This window comes from Lacerta agilis, chromosome 15, assembly GCF_009819535.1.
Source record: "Lacerta agilis isolate rLacAgi1 chromosome 15, rLacAgi1.pri, whole genome shotgun sequence".
In the NCBI taxonomy this organism is placed as follows: Eukaryota; Metazoa; Chordata; class Lepidosauria; order Squamata; family Lacertidae; genus Lacerta; species Lacerta agilis.
Genome location: NC_046326.1, coordinates 32,479,777 through 32,500,901, shown reverse-complemented (window position 1 = coordinate 32,500,901; position 21,125 = coordinate 32,479,777). Strand labels below are relative to the sequence as shown.

At 46.6% G+C, this 21,125-nt stretch overlaps 1 protein-coding gene and 1 non-coding gene across 4 annotated transcripts in view; one reads left to right on the top strand and one right to left on the bottom strand.

Moving 5' to 3' along the window:
• Nucleotides 1-2,373: 2,373 nt before the first annotated feature.
• The window catches only part of SPNS2 (sphingolipid transporter 2), a 94,909-nt gene continuing 76,157 nt past the window's right edge, over nucleotides 2,374-21,125 (bottom strand). Inside the window, exons 12-14 of one of the 3 annotated variants that reach the window (XR_004427965.1) lie at nucleotides 17,934-18,009; nucleotides 6,076-6,122; nucleotides 2,374-2,553 (exon numbers count right to left, since the gene is read on the bottom strand). Coding sequence is in view for 2 of the 3 variants with exons in the window: in XM_033172019.1 (XP_033027910.1) it covers nucleotides 17,949-18,009 (61 nt within the window). In the remaining variant the exon portion in view is untranslated. Of the gene's footprint in view, nucleotides 2,554-6,075; nucleotides 6,123-17,925; nucleotides 18,010-21,125 lie in introns of those variants that run through there. The other 2 variants (XM_033172020.1, XM_033172019.1) reach the window with 2 other exon arrangements.
• Nucleotides 10,202-10,274, top strand: TRNAK-CUU. Its single transcript has one exon. It is a non-coding gene; the product is annotated as a tRNA-Lys (tRNA).

The window sequence follows — 21,125 nt, the reverse complement described above, 5'->3', positions numbered from 1 at the left end:
GAGGTCAAGATTACTTTCCCATCTTGCGTGGTGATACTTTGACCTGATTTATGCTCTTGAGAGCGCACCTTTTTTCTTAATGTTCTTCTGTGGCTGAAATTTAGACCATGGTGATGCCATGCTCTCCCTGCCACTGCGCCATTCTTTCTTGCAAATAAGTTCAGGCTAACCCCAGAGCTGGCCCATAGCTTTCCAATGCAAAAGTGGGTGTGTATAATAAACAGTAAAGCTAGATCCACTGTCTCTTTAGCTTTCTTAGTATTTCTTAGGCCTCTTCTGGAGAGCAGCTTCCTATGTGCCTGTAGCCCACTCCAAGATTTCTACACACGAGTCAAGTAAACGGGTGAAGGGGGAACAAATGTCCTACACAAACCCACCTCCTGTCGCTATTCCTGTTGAGCTCCCTGCGCATTTCGGAGCCCTCGTCCTCGGAGGTTCATGCACAGAAGAGGCTCCCTGCTTCAGAAGTTTGCCCTCCGACACACCTGACTGGCAGTGTCTATGTGTGCGTGGAGCTAGCTTGCTTGTCTCAACCACCCCACCCGGCTGCAGAAAGCTTGTAGCGCCAACAACAGGACTGACACTTCTATCAGGGATCTGTCATGGAGAATTGGCACCGTGTACCATGCAACTTGTGGGACGCGGGCAGCGCTGTGGGTTAAACCACAGAGCCTAGGGCTTGCTGATCAGAAGGTCGGCGGTTCGAATCCCCGCGAGGGGGTGAGCTCCCGTTGCTCGGTTCCAGCTCCTGCCCACCTAGCAGTTCGAAAGCACGTCAAAGTGCAAGTAGATAAATAGGTACCGCTCCGGCGGGAAGGTAAACAGCGTTTCCATGCGCTGCTCTGGTTCACCAGAAGTGGCTTTGTCATGCTGGCCACATGACCCGGAAGCTGTATGCCAGCTCCCTCGGCCAGTAACGCAAGATGAGCGCCGCAACCCCAGAGTCGGATACGACTGGACCTAATGGTCAGGGGTCCCTTTACCTTTTACCATGCAACTTGGCAGGCCTCTCGTCTTCCAAGGTGCTACAACCTTTCAGCAGAGCCTCGAACCCCCACAGAAGTAACTACCCTCCAGGCCCTTGCTAGAGGCGAGAGGCAATATTCCTGACTATATGTGCATGTTCACTGACAGGAGATGGCTGATGTTAAATCCAACACAGCAGAAATCGTCCCTGCTGCTAATCCTCATGTTCTTTCTGCTTCTCTGAATGAGTTGACAGGTGCTACTGGGAGCCAATCAGGTTCTTTCTGAAAACAATGTTTTTTGAACAGCAGAGACTGGAGATGCAGATTTCGGGATCTGGTGGGTTCACTGTGGCTCCGCCACAGCCTGCCCTACTCCCTCCAAAGAGTTCCCCAACATCAACCTACTCCCATAGCCGAAACAAAATAGAAAATTCTTTCCAGTAGCACCTTAGAGACCAACTGAGTTTGTTCTTGGTATGAGCTTTCGTGTGCATGCACACTTCTTCAGATACATGCACACGAAAGCTCATACCAAGAACAAACTCAGTTGGTCTCTAAGGTGCTACTGGAAAGAATTTTCTATTTTGTTTCAACTGTGGCAGACCAACACGGCTACCCACCTGTAACTACTCCCATAGCATTTGACTCTAGCAGGAAACAGTGGTTCTTCTCCGCTCTGACCTGCCCTTGACCCCAAAGTAGCAATTATCTCACATTCACTTGCATTTAAAGAAATGGACACTCCAGGCAGCTACATTTCTGACCCGGAGGACCATCAGTAGGTAGGTAACGTTCTCAGCTAAAGCTGCCCACGCCGCCTCTTTCCCTGTTGCTTCTCCCCACTCCTCAAAGGGCTTGAAATTACGCTTGGATTCCCCAGTAGAAAGTTAAAACACCAAATTCCTGGCCAAGACCAAACCCTGCAGTGGCCTCGAGGTAGCTCCAGCAGCTTCCTGCTAGTGCAAAGAACACCTTTAAATTAAATATATGTGTGTATGTATGTGAATGTGTGTATGCCTATTGCCCAGCCGGTCCAATCTTTTTGACCTTCAGCCATGATTCAGTAATACGAAACGGATCTTGGCTTTCACAACCCAAAGCCGAGGCTCTGCTTCTCCAACTAAGATGACGCCTCTGGATTGAGATAAGAGATGGTTGGCAAGAGCAGCAGTGTGTTCAATGGGGCAGGGAGTCTTCGCCGTTGACCCAAGGGAGCATCTTCATGGAGCTGAAAGCAAAGCTGTCCACCGGTCCTCCAAGTGACTTCTTTTGGGAAAGATGCCAGCCAGAAAGGTCCCTTCCCTCTGGAGCAGGGGAAACAGGAGTTCTTCTTTACGCAAGACCGTAAAAGCACAAGAATCCACGTCTGCAGAGATGTGCCCCGACGGACGCCCCCTCTCCTCTGGCTGAAGTAACACCGTGTCGCTGTGCAATCGGTTCCCCGGGATGAATTTTCCGCGGCTCCATGTTCCGGAAAGGGTGGATCGGGGGGGAAGGAGGGAGGGTGTCTCCTGCAGGTGCTCGTTTTGGGGTTCGGCGGCCGCCAGAGCTCACAAAAGCTTTCCTTCATCATCCGGGACGTCAGCTGTGTGGAAGGGAACAAAGACAAGTTGTTAGCGTGGAAGAAAGGAGACACACACAAGCTTTCAGAGCAAGGGAGACAGTTGGATGTGTACTAGCTCGGACCGCTAACGGGAATATGTGTGGCCATAATCGCAACAGGCTGCAGAACTGGGCCAGAAGAAAGGGAGGGAGGACAGATTCAGTTTTCTATGGAAGTCTGCTGCATCAGGCAATTTGCTTATTTGTAAAGACGGAAATACGTGAGGATGGTATGGGCCTGACTTCATTCCTGGTTTTGATATGGGCAATTTTATCAACTCAGGGAGCCCAAGACTTGCAAGTTACCTAAACAGGGTTTTATTCTCCTGTTCCTTCTGACGGCACATGGCTGTAAGTGGTGATAAGTCTTAGGCTTAATTTTCCTTTATACCTACTTCAGATACAAAGCATTTTTTTAGTACATGGATCTGTTCCGATCAGGTCCTTATTAAATACACTACAAGTATTAAGTTCTGCTGATCTAGCCTGTTCTTGCAAAATTAAAGAGTGAACATGGCATTTTCTTCTAGCAATGAGTGACAACCTGTAATTAAATAGTGACTCTCGATTTATTTTACAACAGTCACATCCTGTCTGTGCTGTGAGAGAGCTCAAGCTGGCAAACACTGGCATTCCCAGGTGGCCTCCCATCCAGGAACTGACTAGTCCCAGATCAGCTTAGCTTCATCTCCCCACAGCTATAGGTCACGTGACGCTCCCACTTATGTGTTGTAAGACCAGACAAGTTTTTTCCCCAGGGGAAATCGCCAAGCGGCTTTTTTACATGCAAACATACGCAATGGTTTGTTACATGCCCAAATATGCAATGGTTTGCTGCATGCAAATATATGCAATAAAACTATTCTTTAAGCAGTACAGGTAAAGCCACACTTTGGGACTGGGGTCAGCTAAAGGAAGCAAGGGGGCTCACCCAGTTTTGGAACCGCAGAGTGGTTAAAGCCATTGTGGACTTGGAGGTGGGGATTTGGAGCAGGAAAATGGCAGGCTGAGAAAAAGTAAAAATGCCCACTTCCACTTCTAGAGCCCAACTGCTCCCTCTGAATTGGCATTTTCTGTATTAAAAATGGAGGGGCTGTTGAGCTACTAATGCACTTGAAAAGCCTGTTTGCCTAATAATGTACCTAAAGTGATTAAAAAGGACTAAAAGGACTGTCAAATGAATCCCTTGGTGTTCATACGATTAAATTTAATCGCAACTGTAAGAGCTACTTAATAGGATTGTGCAAAGGCTCCTACTGGGATGGCCGGATTCCTTTGATGACTCCAGCAGATGCCCTCTGCAGCCTTTCGCTGCTTCCTTCTAGAAATGCTCTGTTCAATTTAAGAGTCGCTGAGGGGTGCCTTGAAGTCCGCCTACTCAAACCCGTTGCATTTCCAATGTATGGACAGAGGAGCAATTCAATTCAGCATGCCTTTAATCCCAAACAGTCCCCATTTCCTCATTCTGAAAAGAATATGCACCAACCAAAAGAGCCCATCCTTCAAAATTCGCACTCACCCGAATTTGTCAATGCCCTATAAAGCTTATACGGACACAAAGGCTTCCACATTGTGGTTCCACAGGCTTCCTGGCTGCAAGGAAGCCTTAGGTCAGGGGTAGGCAACCTAAGGCCCGTGGGCCGGATGCGGCCCAATCGCCTTCTCAATCCGGCCTGCGGACGGTCCAGGAATCAGCGTGTTTTTACATGAGTAGAATGTGTGCTTTTATTTAAAATGCATCTCTGGGTTATTTGTGGGGCATAGGAATTCGTTCACCCCCCCAAAAAAAAATATAGACCGGAGCACAGCTGAAAAAGGTTGTTGACCCCTGCCTTAGGCGATGTGCACATTAATGGCTTAAAACACTGCAAGATCCACACACACACATCTCCAACTACCCTTCAAATCACGTTTGAATGTCATTGTACACATTTCTATGGTCAGATGTGTTTCTGAGCTGCCCTCAGTCAGCTGAGAGGCAGCGTGGATATCTTCATATATGGCTTACGTTTCCAAACCAGATCGAAGCTGTTTTTAGGGGAAATGCAGCCCCAAATGCAGCATTTCTCAAAAAAAAACCACAACCCTACAAGACAGATTTGGATTGTGGCTAATGTCATGCGCACACAGCTTCACACACCAGGAGCAGGAGTGCACTGGCTGCAGAGTAAACGGGGGTGTCTACCCAGGCTGCAGGCATAGGCCTTTCTCTGCAGACAATCACAGAATCATAGAACTGCAGGGTTGGAAGGGACCCTGAGGGTCATCTAGTCCAACCCCCCTGTAATGCAGGAATCACAGCTAAAGAATTGAGATGGCCGCCATCCAACACCTGTTTAAAAACCTCCAGTGAAGGCGAGTCCACTACCTTTGAAGGTGGTATGTTCCACTGTCAAACAGTTCTTACTGTCAGAAAGTTATTCTTTCTGCCCAGAAGTGGAAAGAAGAGGATGTACCAACAAAAGAAGAATGGAGGACTAAGATGATAGACTATGCTGAAATGACAAAACTTTCTGGGCAAGATCAGGCACCAAGATGAAGAAAAAATGTAATGTAATAATGAATGAGGATTTTTTAAATAGATTATTCTAAAGAGTGCTGTAAAAATGTGGCAGGATTGTTGCAGCATTTATGAACTGAAGGTAGAATTACGATGTGAAAAATAATTTGAAATTAAGTAGAACAATAATTAGATGCATGGAAAATAAAAGGGGGATGGAAACCGGGAGGGAGTCAATCAATGCAAATTTGGATTTGATATGTAAGCGTATGAAAATTGTTATCAGAAAAAAATTGAAAATATCATAGATATAGATGGGGACGCGGGTTGCGCTGTGGTCTAAACCACAGAGCCTAGGGCTTGCTGATCAGAAGGTTGGCGGTTCAAATCCCCGCGACAGGGTGAGCTCCCATTGCTCGGTCCCAGCTCCTGCCAACCTAGCAGTTCGAAAGCACGTCAAAGTGCAAGTAGATAAATAGGTACCGCTCTGGCAGGAAGGTAAAAGGCATTTCCGTGCGATTTTCTGTTTCGCCAGAAGTGGCTTAGTCATGCTGGCCACATGACCTGGAAGCTGTACGCCGGCTCCCTCGGCCAGTAAAGCGAGATGAGCGCCACAACCCCAGAGTCGTTTGCGACTGGACATAACTGTCAGGGGTCCTTTACCTTTTTTATAGATATAGATATAAATATAGATATAGATATGAAAGTTCTTCTTTCTAAGGTTTTGTCAATCAATGTTTATTAAGGCAAACAGCCAGCACACTCCTAAGGTTTTGTCAGAATCTCCTCCCTTGCATTTTGGATCCATTGGCCCATGTCCTCCCCTCTGGAGCAGCGGAAAACAAGCTTGCTCTCTCTTCCATGTGACAGCCCTTCAGGTATTTGAAGATGCTCCCCCCTTCAACACATTTAGCCCCCCTTCAACGCATCAGCCGAAAGGCCAGGCAACCACCTTCCAACCTGCACACACACAGACGACGCACACATCTCTTTTCGCTTACTCACCGCCTTAGACTTTCACAGAGGCTGGGGGCATCATGAGTTGATTTACTCTGCAAAGCAAGAGGGGGAGGAAAGGTATCAGAAAGTTCCAAAAATAAAATAAAAACCACAGAATCTTTACAGACACAGACCCTGACATCGAGAGCAGTCGTCACGGGATGCTCAACCAGCCAATGCTGAAGCCCATCCTGCTGGCTCACCTGTCATTTTTGGACAGGCGAGCCATTTGTGGAAGAGAAAAAGAAACCAGGCAAGCGGAAACTGGCTCTCCCACGGTGGCCATGCAAGAGTCGCACTGCTTCCACACAGGGAACAGTCAAAGACCCAGCAGCATAAACTCCCCAAAGGTTTCTGCAAGCGATGTCACCCCTCCTTTAGCTGGGGGAGATGGTTGTTTTTGAACAGTGCATGTTGACGAGACATCTTTAGACGACTCCCTGCCTGTCATCCATCCATCCCCTCTGGCAAAACAACAACACCACCTGCCTGTTTCCTGTCCTTTCCTCACTCCCCATTATCTATTTGTGAGAAATGATAACAAGCACAGCGTGCCAAGCAGGGGTCTCGGATTACTGGCACAAGATTTTAGAGGCAGGGTTGTGTGCGTGTTTAGTAAAATGGCTATAACACTTTTCTAAAATAAAGAGAGAACAGAAGAGAAAAATCAGACGGCAGGCCAGCGTACAGGAATAGAAAACAGAAAACCAAACCACCCGCTCAATAAAGTGAAAAAACAAGACTGCTTAGTATTAAAGTTAGAAAAAGCTAAAAGCTAAGAAAACCCACCAAACTTCAAATTTTTAAAAAGAACACCACCACACATTTGGTGCCTGTCCTTGAGAAAGGCATCCTTTGCCTGGGCACACAAAGCCCAGTTCCTGCTGTCCTTGCCCCTCAAGGGCTTGGGCGCTCAAAGGGAGGAAAGCGGCACTGCTTGGAGAGGGGGCTTTGTGAGCTGTAGGCCCCCCATGGATGCTTCCCCTGGACACCCCCTGCAGCACAGACTGCGGTCGCTGCCTCCGTTATGAGAAGGGCTGGGGATCCAGTGGCCCTCTTGGTGCTGCCAGACCGCGACTCCCACCCTCCTTGACCATCAGCCAAGCTGACTTGGGACAACAGGAGTTGGAAGTCCACGAATATCTGGAGAGTCACAGATTCCCTTGCCTGGCTGTAAAGGAACAATTTGAGGACCATATGGCCTGCCTTGTACTCGAGGTGAACCTGATGAACACAATCCAAATAATAATAATAATCATATTCCCAAACTTGGAAATATTGCCTGCTGCTCTTGCCACCCCAAGAGTGCCTGCTTACCCACCAAGGGCATCTGAATGGTTCAGGCTTCCTGGGTTGGAACAGGGCTGCGGTGTCTCAGGCTATATCTCTGCCTTATAGGGAACCTCAGGCTCAAGGGCAAAATATGGCCCCCAGACCCCTCTGGCCGGCCCTTGGGAACTCTTGTCAAGTGCTTCTGCATGGTCAAATGTCACCTTTGACCACAAGGGTGCTTCTTGGTTGCCTGGATGAAGGATGCAGAGATGTGCTCTGCCTTTTGCGTGGTCCTAATGAACACAGCCTCCTATACAAAGAGTCACACCTATTGCCCCACCCACCAGTAGTGTGCCATCCCCAAGCTAAAAAAAAAAAAAGCCCTTTCCCATTATAGAATTAAAACTTCATTGAAAGCAGCTCAGACCGGTTACCTGAGAGCCCTACTATAGCTCCATGTGGGATGCCTTATTTAAGTCGCTTTGAATTTAATTTTAAAAGCGACGAATAAGTGCAGTAAATAACTAAAACAAACCTGCTCCAACCTACTGGGGACAGATCTCCTTTATAAACAGCCCTCCCAAACAAACCTATTTTTCTTGAGATTGCAAATCTTTTTGTTCCTTAAAGAGGGGGAGGCAGCGACATCCTTTTCTGCTATTTTCTGAAAGGAAATAAGCTGCCATTGTTTTATTTTTATTTTTTTTTAAAAAAAGTAGCAGAAAAGTAGAGAAAAATGAGATCTTGGAATTCGGAAAAGCTATTTCTTTGTCCGCTGTTGCCTTCTGCAGAGTTTTTCTTTTTCTTTTTTTGCTTTTGGAAAACATCCCTGTCCTGTTGTCTGCTCCACCTCCTCACTCACTATAATATAGCTTGCTGCTTGCAGGAATCCTCAGTCCAGGACGGACTAAAACTCATTCCACAACCTTTGCAAACTTCTACAATTAAGGAGGATTTGCAACTGCTGCTATTTTATTCTAGCCTACCTGCTCCAAAATGAGTCATTCAATTATTTCTAAAGGTATTTTTAAAAGGGATCTAATTTGATGTCCTGAAAGCTTTCCTGGAGAACCCTCAGGGCGTCTTGGCGCTTCTATGCCCCTTCTACTGGTAAACCACTGGTTTCAGCAGAACGCTGCAATTTCCCCATATATCACCAGCCTGCATTTTGACCCTTCCATGTGTCACCTCCTGGCGTTGTCTTACTTTCTATGGCACTGGGAAGAAAGCCAAAAGCAGCACCACGTTCATTGTAGGAACTTCAGGTGAGCCCTGGGCCCAGGGATGGGATACGTAAACCTGTCAACTGCAGTTTCGCTTCTCCACGTTTCCACACCTCTTTGCCATTTTTAAAAGTTCCAAACCTCTTTGCCATTCACCAGCATTTTAGTGCAGATTTCTCCCAGGCACATTTTTGTACTCAATTCTGCCAAGTATAGGCATTTTTGCCATGCATTTTCCTGCAACATAATGCATTTTGTGCATTACTTCCATGCATATATGCATTTTAAAACGCACACTTATGTGCATGCATTTTTAAAATGCATTGTTGTTGTTTTTTTAAGACAGGATTAATTTTGGGGTGAGGAATCTGTGGCTTGCCACATGTTTTTGGACTCCAATTCCCATCAGCCCCAGCAGCAAGGCTAATGGTCAGACATGATGGGCTTTGGAGTCCAGCATCACTGGATGGCTACCCCTGATCTCCCCAATGAATCTGCTAAACGTTACAGCCCAAGAAAAGCGAAATTTGACCATTGAGTGGGTTTGGGAAAAGGGGGGAAAGGCCCGGGCTGAGTGAGCTAAAAATATTCCATCTAGTTACATATTGCTTGATAGGCAACGACAGTGACTCCAAGCCTTTAAGGGAGATGGCTGTGCTTTAGGAACCAAAGGCCGGTTTGCTCAAAGGAAAAGTCACAGCCGATTAGGCCACTTGAAAACGTTAGTGCAAGAATGAAAGAGGATGCTGTTCCTGAACAGATCTGGGAGACTCGTGTGTCAGGGGATTGGACATATTGATGGAGGATAAGAGGGCCTTACCAGCAGCCATTTGTTACGAAGGGATAGACAGAATAGTGTGGCTACACCCTTGACTTTATGGAGTTTTATTTGAAGGAGTCCTTTATTTCCAAGTCAACTTACAAAGCATGGGTTATTAAATTGGCTTGTGCAGAGTTAAGATTAACCGCAGTTTAGCATTCAGATGCAACGCTAAACTGCAGCCAATCAAAAACGGAAGTGAGAGCTTCCCGACTCATGGCCATGCTGGAGGAGTCAAGGGGAGCGCATGAGTCCAAGACTTGCCTTGGCTCATTCCAAACAACTGGTTGTGTTTGAGTGCTACACTAAGCAACAGTTCATCACGTCATCCAAATGCGGCCAGCTACTCAGCCCTGCTCCGCCTCTTTCTCTGCCACTGCCATCTCCAATGCTTCTCTCAAGGTTTTTACCTTCCCGGCCTGTTTTGCTTCAACAATTTGAAGGCGAGAGGGATTCAGGTCTGCCGTCTAGCTCCCTTTCCTTCCAGAGGAAAACTCAGGAGGATAAAAGCCAGCATTAAAAAAGAGAACAAAATCAATAGCGTTCCCTTCTCTCTTCCCCAGGCAACAAAGCATCAAGGGCTCTTCATTAAGCAACCAAGTGTCAAGACAGAGATAAAACTCCAAAAGATAAACCTGCCCTACACTTTCAGCAATTAGGACAGAAGCTGAAACCTTGCCATTCCCATCCTTTCAACAGCAAATTTGCATACGGACAACCTATATACCACGCACCTGCAAGAAAGTTGTTGGACTCCAACTCCCATCAGCCTAAGCCAGCAGGGCTAAAGTCAGGGCTGATGGGAGTCATAGTCCGAGGCTAGATAGCTCAGTCGGTAGAGCATGAGACTCTTAATCTCAGGGCTGTGGGTTCGAGCCCCACGTTGGATGAAGGAATTCCTGCATAATAGCTTTTAACGAACCCCTTCTGACCTGTAGTGGCACAATGCAAGACACACATTGAAGAGAACCAGCCCCCTGGAGTCCTAAAATGGCTACCCCAGTCCTGTGATAAGCCCTTCTCATCTTGCACAGCCTAACTGGTTGCAAAACAAAACAAAGATCTCCCACCTCCAAATCATCTGCCCTAATCATTTTTAAAGAATGCACTCGTCTTCGCTCCTCCACACTTGTAAAAGCTGCTAAAAGCCTGCCAATATTTCTGTCACACAGGAATATTCACAAACACGCTGAGAGGGGGGGAAATGTCAAGATTGTGTGTGTGCGCGCTTGCAATCGCTTTTGAAGCTGTTGTGCCACATTTTGGTACATAGCAAATATAAAATATTTGGCAGTTTACTTTCCTGGGTGACACCAGATTAAATGCAAAGAACTCGGGAACTGGGGCAAATCAGCCTGAGCTTGAAATGGACCCTTGTCTCCTGATTACTGTGAAAATGAGTGTTGCATACAGTAGGCTACATAACGCACAAAAGGTTGGGGGTCGCTAGAACATCTCAAGGCAACTTTAGGCAGCTCTGATCATAGCTGGACATTTTAAGCATTTGCCCCAGGTATGTTCCACAGAGCTACAAGCCAGCTCTATGCTTCATTTACATACATCAATACTTTAAAAAACCCAACACTTCAGGACTTTTCAAATACCACTTCGAAACTTAAAAGACTGTTTCAATACCACTTGTCTTTGTTTTAATGGCAGCTGGAAGATTTTAAGCCGATCAGGCTGCTTAACAAAGATTTCAAACTTTCTGCTTTATGTGTGATTTTTATACTGAATTTGTCTACATTACTCTGTGTTACACTTTCATTTCTGTTTTAAACCTAATTGCTGTATAATACCAGTGTACTTGAAGAAGCAAAGATCACCAATGTTGAAGCAATGATTCCTCAACATCAACTTCGCTGGACTGGTCATGTTGTGCGGATGCCTGATTATCGTCTTCCAAAGCAACTACTCTATTCCAAACTTAAAAATGGAAAGCGTAATGCTGGTGGCCAACAAAAGAGGTTTAAAGACTCTCTCAAGGCAAATCTTTAAAAATGTAGTATAAACACTGACAACTAGGAAACGCTTGCGAGTGCTCCAATTGGAGAACAGCCTTTACCAAAGGTGTCATGGGCTTCGAACTCAGGACTCAAGGGAGAAACGTGCTTAGAGAAAGGAACGTTTGGCAAATTCACACCGTCATCAACTCCCACCCAGTAACCAATGTCCCCACTGTGGAAGGACGTGTGGATCCAGAATTGGCCTCCACAGTCACTTACGGACTCATTGTTAAAACTGTGTTTTATGGAAGACAATCTTATTCGGCTGCGAGTGATCGCCAAAGAAGCAGCAGCAGCAGCATAATGTTTAGGGAACTTACATTATCTGAAGAAGTGTGCATGCACACGAAAGCTCATACCAAAAACAAACTTAGTTGGTCTCTAAGGTGCTACTGGAAGGAATTTTTTTTATTTGTTTTTACATTATGAAGGGGCAGGCAAGTGCAGTTAACACCTTAACCTCTCTATAATTGGAAGTGAGAGAGAGAGAAAGAGAAAGAGAAAGACAGGGAGAGTATCTATCTTTTCATCCACTTGTCAAGCACTCTTATTATAACTGTGATTATAGGTCAGTCAAGAGGTCTTAAAGGACGCGCCACCTTAACCCTAGGATTTTGAAACAAGCAGCCTTCCAAGCCCCAACCTGTGCAGACCAGCATGTGCTAAGAACGCGACACCCAGATTAATTCGTTAGCGAAGACTGCGACCTTCGACCCCTCGTGTCTCGGCCTCGCTTATGATAAATGGGTTTAATCTAAAGCTTATGCGCTGGAACCTATGATCAACGAATAGGTCCGCAAACCACTTACATGCAGCCTATCTCCAGGCTTGCCATTGCTGAGATAAATCAGGGTCTTGCTCTGAATCCAATTGGGGAATACAAATATCGACAAATGATTCTGATTTCCAGGTAGGATTTTAGACACAGAGGGGGATTTCTGGAAGATATCCGCTGTTACCGGCTACACTTCTCTCTCTCTTTTGCTTACCTGAAGACAATTCTTATCAGATTTACAGGTGAAGTAAAATATCTGCTTATAGAAGTGTGAAGGAGATACATCTTGTAAGAGAGCTCAAATCGACAGTGGCAAGCATAAAAGGAGGTTCTTTGTAAACAGAAAAATTGCAGCCCCTCAGGCACCTTCTCTGTGACTGGCTGGGAGGCCAGAGTCCCAGTTTGTAAGTCAATTGAAGGGTGCAAAGAAGGACCAGACTGTTGTTCTGAGAAAGAGAGAGACTTGAAAGAAGCATGCAAAAGTCAAAACAATTATAGAAAATACAGGTAAACAAGAGGGACCTGCACCAGCATCTTGTGGTGATGCAGTTCTCCACCACAAGATGCTGGTGCAGATTCCTCGTTTACCTGTATTTGCTATAATTGTTTTGACTTTTGCAAGCTTCTTTCAAGTCTCTCTCTTTCTCAGAACAACTTGGAGTTCTCCAACCAGGCAAAGTTTAAAAAATGCACATATTAGCAGAAAGTGTGCATAAAAATAAAAACATTGGTGAAAACAATATTTTAAAAAAACTTACAAAAATGCTGTTTTGCACTTGCAAAAATATGTACAGTACATTAGTCCAAACTATACACAAAAATGTGCTTATTAGGAGAAATTCACACTAAAATGCTACGAATTTTTATGAGGTTTTTTTTTAAAGTATCACAAATCGCTGCAGAAATGTGGTGGACTGAAGTAATTATTGGAAAAATGAAAAACGGAGAGAAGCAAAGTGGACGGATCCTTCCACCCCTAATGCAGGGCGATTGCCTGCTGAATAATACCTCCTAGGCCAGTCAGAATGGAAAGAGGAAGGATGTCAGAAGGGAGACAGAAAATAAAAATAGACAGGTTAGTACCAGAGCGTCTCTCTCTAGAGAGAACACACAGAAGGCAGAGTTTGGATTCCTCTGGTTTTCAGAAACAAAATCAGCCGGAACACTCCTCAGAAGACCCAGCCTGGACTAGATAGCACTGAGGATCTGCCTGGCTGAGATCAAGGAACGAATCTACCACAAAAACATCAATCTGCCCATTGCCAAGAAGGGGCTGGAGAATGTGATCACAGGGACATAAGAGATTCTGCTGGATGAGCCCATCTAACCCAGCATCTTGTTTTCACAGAAGCAAGCCAGATGCCTACAAGAACCTGGCAAAAAGGATGTTCTTAGGTTGGGGGGCGGCAGAGAAAACAAAACTTCAGAGTTCAGAATCAGGCACGCAGACTGGTCAGGCAAAGGGGGAATGCCAGAGATTTTATCTGCTTGCATAATTTCAGTTTGATATTTGAGCTCCTTCAAGGCGAAGTGGTAAACACAAAACACCCCCTTTCTGGACCCTGTAACCAGCAGTGACGTCAAGAAATCCTTGGCAAATGCCAATTCCTGACTGCAGAGGCAGCCAGAAAGGCATTTGGCAATGACATCTGTGAGTTACCGGTACATTTTAGGGTTACAGTTCTCTGATTCAGACGCCCGCAAAAAAGGACTCTTCAAGGAACCACTGGAAGCTGGCCACAAGTCTCCCCACCCGCTCCCCACACAACTTACTAACACATGCTACGCTCCTTAAATCTCATAAGGAGATTATCATCTCGCTCCTTCCAAGAGAAACATTGCTAAAGGACTCATGGCGCAGTCTGATGACAAATACCTGCATTAAAATTTGCATATTCTTATTGGCATGTCTTGATGACTCTGGGAAATTAACAAGGCCAGGCCGGGCTGAGATCCCACCAGCACTACACTTTTTATAAGCAGCTCAAAAGAGGTATGGTAGAGCTGGAGAAGGTTCTGAAAAGGGCAACAGGAAAGATCAAGGAGATGGAGTGATTCCCTTACAATGAAAGGTTGCAGCATTTGGGAATTTTGAGTTTAGAGAAAAGGCAAGAGATGACACAGCAGAAACTTAAAAAATTATGCATGGCTTGAAGAAAGTAGACTGAAAAAGCTTCTTCTCCCTCTCTCCTGACACTAGAACTCGGACCTTCAATGAAGCTGAACGTTGGAAGGTTCAGGAGAGATAAAAGAAAGCCCTTCTTCACACAGTGCCTAGTTAAACTATGGAACTCACGTCCACATGAGGCAGTGATAGCCACCAACTTGGAGGGCTTCAAAAGAGGATCGTGCCAATTCATGGAGGATAAGGCTGACAATGGCTACTAGCCATGATTGCTATGATCTGCCTCTACTGTTGGAGGCAATGAATAATGCTTCTGAATACCAGCTGCTGGAAACCGCAGGAGGGGAGAGGGCTCTTGTGCTCGGCTCCTGCTTGCCCGTTTCCCACATGCATGTAGTTGGCCACTGTGAAAACAGGATGATGGGCCATTGGCCTGATCTTGCAGGCTCTTCTTATGGTATTCAAAGTGGGTCGCGAAGGGTAGAAGATTGGGGACCTCCAGTAAAAGACCCTGGGATCGTGACCCCTGGACCACCCACCACCAACGCCCCTGCTCTCAGGCAAGAGATCCCAGAACATACACAAAAATGCATACTTTAGGGTAAAGTCCCCACAAGAATGCAAATTGCATACAAAAAGACACCTTCGCTATACAGCTTTCATTTTATGCTGAAGATACACCTCTTTGCCCTGCTCTTTGGCACTTGAGATGATGGGCTCCATAATCCACACAAGGTGACCAAAGCTACTTGACATCTCAGATCGCATCCCTGAAACCCTGGAACCTTAGTGTGCAGTGCATCTAAAAAAATTATTATTAATTATTGTTGTTATTACCGTATTTTTCACTCCATAAGACACACTTTTTTCCTCCTAAAAAGTAAGGGGAAATGTCTGTGCGTCTTATGGAGCAAATGCTTGGTTCCTGGAGCCGAATTGCGCAGGGGCCAAAAGCAGATGGTGCTTTTATTTTATTTTTACAAAGAGAAAAGGGGGTATTGAAAGGAAGCCGCTGAGCAGCTGATCAGCAAGCGATTGGGAGAGAGATAAGGGACACTAGCAATAAAGGAGGCTGCCTGGGAGTGGGGAGGGAAAGACAGCGAACTTGCAAGGAATGTGTGGTCGATCGCTGGCTCCATTTCCGGCCCCACCCCCTTGCCCAGGCCTCCATTGTTGAATGTTCTGCAGACGGAGGCTGTTTGTTTCCCCAGCGACATGACATGTGACTGGCTGATTAGATTATCAGTCTGGAAACTGTAGAAACGGCTCCCTTTCCTTTCCTAAAGAAGCTGCAGAACTGTGAGTTGAACCCCATAAAAACGGGGCTTTTCCTCTTTGCAAAAGAAGCTGCACAACTGTGAGCTGATCCCCCCAAACGAGGCTTTTCCCCCTTTGTAAATGAAGCTTCACAACTGTGAGCTGATCCTCCAAAAAAACAGGGCTTTTCCCTTTGCAAAAGAAGCTGCACAACTTTGAGCTGATCCTCAAAAAAACCAGGGCTTTTCCCTTTGCAAAAGAAGCTGCACAACTTTGAGCTGATCCTCAAAAAAAAAACAGGGCTTTCCCCCTTTCCTCCTCTAAAAACTAGGTGCGTCTTATGTTCAGGTGTGTCTTATGGAGCGAAAAATACGGTAGGTTAATTAGTAATCTTGTGCAATACTTAAATCCCCGCAGACCTCTAGCATCGTCCAACAACCCCCACTCAGCAAATTAATCTAGGCAAGAGGACTTGTAGAAATGTTGCTTGTGTAGAAAGCTCACTCTCTAACCAGGAGACACTGTAGCATATTTATTGTCATCGTCACTGCTAAGGGTAAAATGCCTACCCTAAAACGTGTGGACTTTCTTGAAGCTTTTATAGAAGGATGCAAAACAGGACGAAGCAGAGTTATGATTCAACACCTGCGAATCCGAAGCGGACTGGAGACACACAGATCTGGCTGCCCCTATCCCTGACCCCAACCACAAATGAAGTATTCCTCCTTTCCTGCCCCACGGGGAGGAAATGTCCCTTCCGAGATTGTGCAACAGGTGCACGTGTCGCCCACAAACAAAAGCGAGCTTTCTTCCTTCATAACTTTTGACTTTCTCAGGCGCAAATCTATGCAGGTTGACCGTCATCTGATTCGTCAAAATAAGGTTTCTTCAGCGGAGTTGGGTTGTAGGAAAAGAACAGGCTCGTTAGAATTAAAAGAGTCGGATTGCTAAATGCAATAGTGCCAGTGCAGTGCTCAGTTGCAGGGTGTCGTGCCACAGAAATTCATGCAGTGCTATTGCAAAGCCTTCCAGAGCATCTGATCTCAAGCAGAGATGGGGAAACGGGGGCCCACAAGACACTGATGGACTCCGACACCCATCAGCCCCGGCCAGCATACTCAATAGCCAGGGATGATGGGAGTTGTAGTCCATCAATGTCTCGAGAGCCACAGGTTTCCTATCCCAGGTCTAACGGACAAAGCACATGCTTACAGAAGCTTCTCGCCTCCTTCCTCTTCCGCAGTGTAGCAGCTTTGCCAGCTCTCCCTGTGCTCCATAATTGACTTAATGTCACGGTTTCATAGCCAGGTTCTTGCTATCGTTTACTCCATGCTGTTTTTGTTTATTGTTTCAAATTGCAGGAGGTTGGCAAGGCTGCATTCCTTCTGAGCAAGCAGCTCAAGTAAAGGCTGATCTGAAGTTCTGCTGGCAAAGAGGAAACCCATCATATATGTAGATATTTGAGAAATCTCCCCAAAAGGGAAAGAAAACCGGGGTGGGTTGGGGGGTGGGACAACAACCTAGGGAAGCTTGTGGAATCATCTACTACGAAGGTTTCTCCAAGGAAAAGTAGACACCTATCCCACCAAGCGTGGTAGGATGCCACACACACACAAAAACACTGAATGTGCCTTTGAATCCAGAATGCAGCTTCCTAAGAACGTCAGATTCCCTCTCAAAAACAACTGGCAAAGCTGATAGTCCTCATGGTTTTCCAGCAGGCATGTGATGCCTGCTGAAATTTCGGGAACCAGAGGAGTGGGGTGAATAAGGTTTTCAGTGTGGGGTGGGGGGACCCCACATTAGCAAAACTGGAATAAATAATGCAAATTCGCTTAAGTTGAATGAATTGCACAGCTCATGGAACTGAGCATCCTCCCCAAGCAGAGGATTCTGTAAATATGTATTTCTTTTATTTTGTTTTAATCACCTTAATGTAAAGTTTTAATGTCAGCTCTGGACAAGGAAAGAGGCTGGTCTCCGGACTGGGCCACATGATGAAAATGGATGCCGTGCCAGCAACCCCGTGCCACAAAAGGATTGGGGTGGATTATAGGTCTAAATTCATAATGCATTAAAAATAAATACACGGATATCGAAATCCGCCCAAAAACGTATCGCATAACGCAAGAGCAGATCCACAAACATGCCTACAGAACCACATGTTTTGGAAAGAGCCGCCCGCAAGATGCAGCCTGGTCCAAAAAATAAAAAAAACAAATTTCCCAGCAGAAAAGAAGTTCAGATTTCTGTGTGTTTTCTTTTGGCACTGAAAATATTTACATATATGGTGGGTTTTCTTCCCCTTTCCATCTCCTGGCCAGTGAGTAGAAGCTTCTTCTTTTTTTCCTTTAAAGAAAGAAGACAAAAACACACACCAACTAACCCCAAGTTGTAGCGGTCATGTGGCTGTGTCTTCCGAGTTACTGGAGGTGCCCATGGCGAGGCGGTCCAAATCCGTGCTGAAAAACACGCAGCCCCAGGTTGGTTGGGTTTCACTTTTAACAAGCCCCCACAAAGGCTCAGCAGAGATAATTATCTTTTGAGGAGAGGAGTGACAGGGCACTCGAGTATTATTTCATATTGTAAACAATATCTAGTCAGTCTCTGTCTCTCTCCCCCCCCCGCCCCCCCAGACACTGTATTTGGTGGTGGAGTTTTTAATTGCATCTCTATCCCACCTTTCCTCCAAGCTCAAGGTAGCACAGCTCATGCATCTTTTCTTCCCTACCTTATCCCCACAACAGCAACAACCCTGCAAGGTAGGTTAGGCTGAGAGACTGTGACAGCCCCAAGGTTGCCCACTGAGCTTCATGGCTCGGCAGGGGTTTGAGCCTTGGTCTCCCAGCTTCTGAGTCCAGTTTTCTAACTGCTACACCATGCTGGTTTATATTTCATACAGTAAACCTGCAACTTGCACATTCAGCCTTATGGGTATGGCGCGTGCGGGGGGGGGGGATAATTACAAGAAGAAGAAAAATGACTTTGGCAATCCCACCCGCCATTGTACCCAATGTGTTTTGACTATGATTTTGGCAGGAAGCGTGATCCCCAGAATGTAACCCCCATCCCCACCCCCACGTAAATTGGCTGGTAGCGGCATGATCCTTCTGGACATTTCCCATACTCCTCGGCAAAAGCTCTAGCCCGCTGTTTTCTGGGTCTAAATGGCACCCCTTGTTCATATCCTGCCTTTCCTCTGGTGCACGAGGTTCTCCCCCGTCCTGCTTCAACCTCACAACAACCCTGTGAGGTAGGCTGGGCTGGCAGGTACGTCACAGGTCCAAGTTCACCCAATGAGCTTTATGGCAAAGTGGGTGGGTGAGATCTGAATCGGGGTCTCTCCATTCGTGTTCTGACACTAACTGCTATGCCACGCTATCTCACAGAGAAGGGGGGGGGGCAGAAGGAACCTGCCTTCCTCCTTACAGAGGCGAACATGGCTGAGGCTCCCTTGCATTGACCTGTCCACCCCACAGCACAGTCAAACGTACGTGTCTGTTCAAGCAGGCTCTTTTACATTAATTAAACTGCCTCCAATCCAGATCTGGCTGTGACAACATTCTCTCCCTGCTCCCCCCCCCCTGACACACTACAGGAGCTTTTAACTTAATTAAAATTAAAAGGTGGTGGCGGGAGAAACAGCAGCTCTCCTATCCTATATTGAGAGCAGCTTCTGATATTCTGGAAGGTTGTAACGCTTGCTGGATTGGGGCCACTGTAGATCGCACGTGGCCTGAAGGTTTAACTTGAGCCAAGCTTCTGAGCACGTCCAGAGTTGAAAATGAATAACCCCAGCCCAGTCTTTAAGGTGTTGTATTAGGGGGCAGGGATTCCACAGCAAAGGGGTGCAGCTTCCAGATAATATTCAGCTCTGCTTCTCTCTTCTCTTCCCCCCCCCCTTTATTTCTAACACTACGACAATTGCTAAATCAGTCAAGGACTGCCTGTAGGCCTTCTTTCCTGTCCTTCCATTATGACCCCGGTTGCTGCCTCATTATGCTCTCTTGCAGTCGCCAGGTATAAAATATGACCGCTGGGTGCTACATCGAGATGCTGTGGTCTGCCAGAAGAGCTGGGAGTTCCAGCATTCCCCTCTTCAAATCGGATTTGCCGGGCTCAGAATAATGGGGTGTCTTTACAGCGAACAGCTTCTTGTTCAGTTAGTCAAAGCTGCTTTTTCGAGACGGTGATTTAGAGCTTTGCGGAAAAGTCTTGGGCCCAGGAAGCTGGAAAGTCGTTCCAAAGGAAGGGAGCTCGCGCCAGCTTGACAAGTGCCAGGACGAGGATCTTCCAGGCAGAGCGCCAATAAACTGGGCCATGCTTATGCTACGAATATAAAGTAGTCAGAAGTCCATTTGGCTTACCAGGACTTGCTCCATCAGAGGCAGGCAGTACTGGGCATTGGGCGAGGGCCAGGAACTGGCAGGGGGCCACTGCCAAACTCCAGAGTACCTTGGACGGACTGTAGCTCAGTGATGGAGCAAATACTTTGCATGAAAAAGACCCCCCCCCAGCATCTTCAGGTAGGGCTGGGAGAAAGACACACCCGAGAGAGCTGCCGCCAGTCAGAGCAGGCAACACTGAGTTGGATGGACCAGTGATCTGACTTGGTCTAAGACAACTTCATATACATACATACATATATATACTGTATATATACTGTGTATATATATATATATATATATATATATATATATATATATATATATATGCAAAATTAATATATCGCTAGTGATAAAAAAACAGTAACAAACGGCTTACAACAACAATGCACAGAGCCACACAATGAAAAAACCATATAAAAAATTGAAACCTGCTAACTATTATGGAAAGATGCATTCTTAATTGCCTGCATAAGTCAGCCTGATGCAAGAGAATACCGTATATCGCGGCGTATAAAGCGACTGGGCGTATAAGACGACCCCCCAACTTTTCATGTTAAAAAACAGAGTTTGGGGTATACTCACCCAGCCCGGGCTCCATGGTGGCTGAGGTGGCGGCAGCGGCTGGAGCGGCGGGGAGAGCCTCCCCTCTTGCCGCACAGGAGCCCTCCGCACTTGCCGCCCAAGCACAGAACGGCCTCCATGGCGGCAGTGGCGGCTGGAGCGGCGGGGAGAGCCTCCCCCTCGCCGCACAGGAGCCCTCCACGCTTGCCGCCCACGCCCAGCCCGGGCTCCATGGCGGCTGAGGCAGCGGCTGCGGCTGGAGCGGCGGGGAGAGGCTCCATGGCGGCTGAGACGGCGCACGCACGCAGCCAGTGGCGGGGCTTAACTCCGCGACACCTCGCATGATGTTGCCGGCGTACAAGACGACCCCCGACTTTAGAGAAGATTTTTCGGGATTAAAAAAGTCGTCTTATACGCCGCGATATACGGTAGTTTTGGGAAGGTGTTTTGGGACAGAAGGGGCCTGCTGAATTTCTGAGCCAGCGACATGAAAGGCTCCGTTTCTTGCTGCCATCAAATGAGCCTCTCCATGACCCGCGATGCTCCTGCAGATGTTCAACCCAGGATATAAGAGTTCAGGCAGTTCCCTGAGGTACCTTGCACCTGAGTTGTTCAGGTCTTAGTAAATT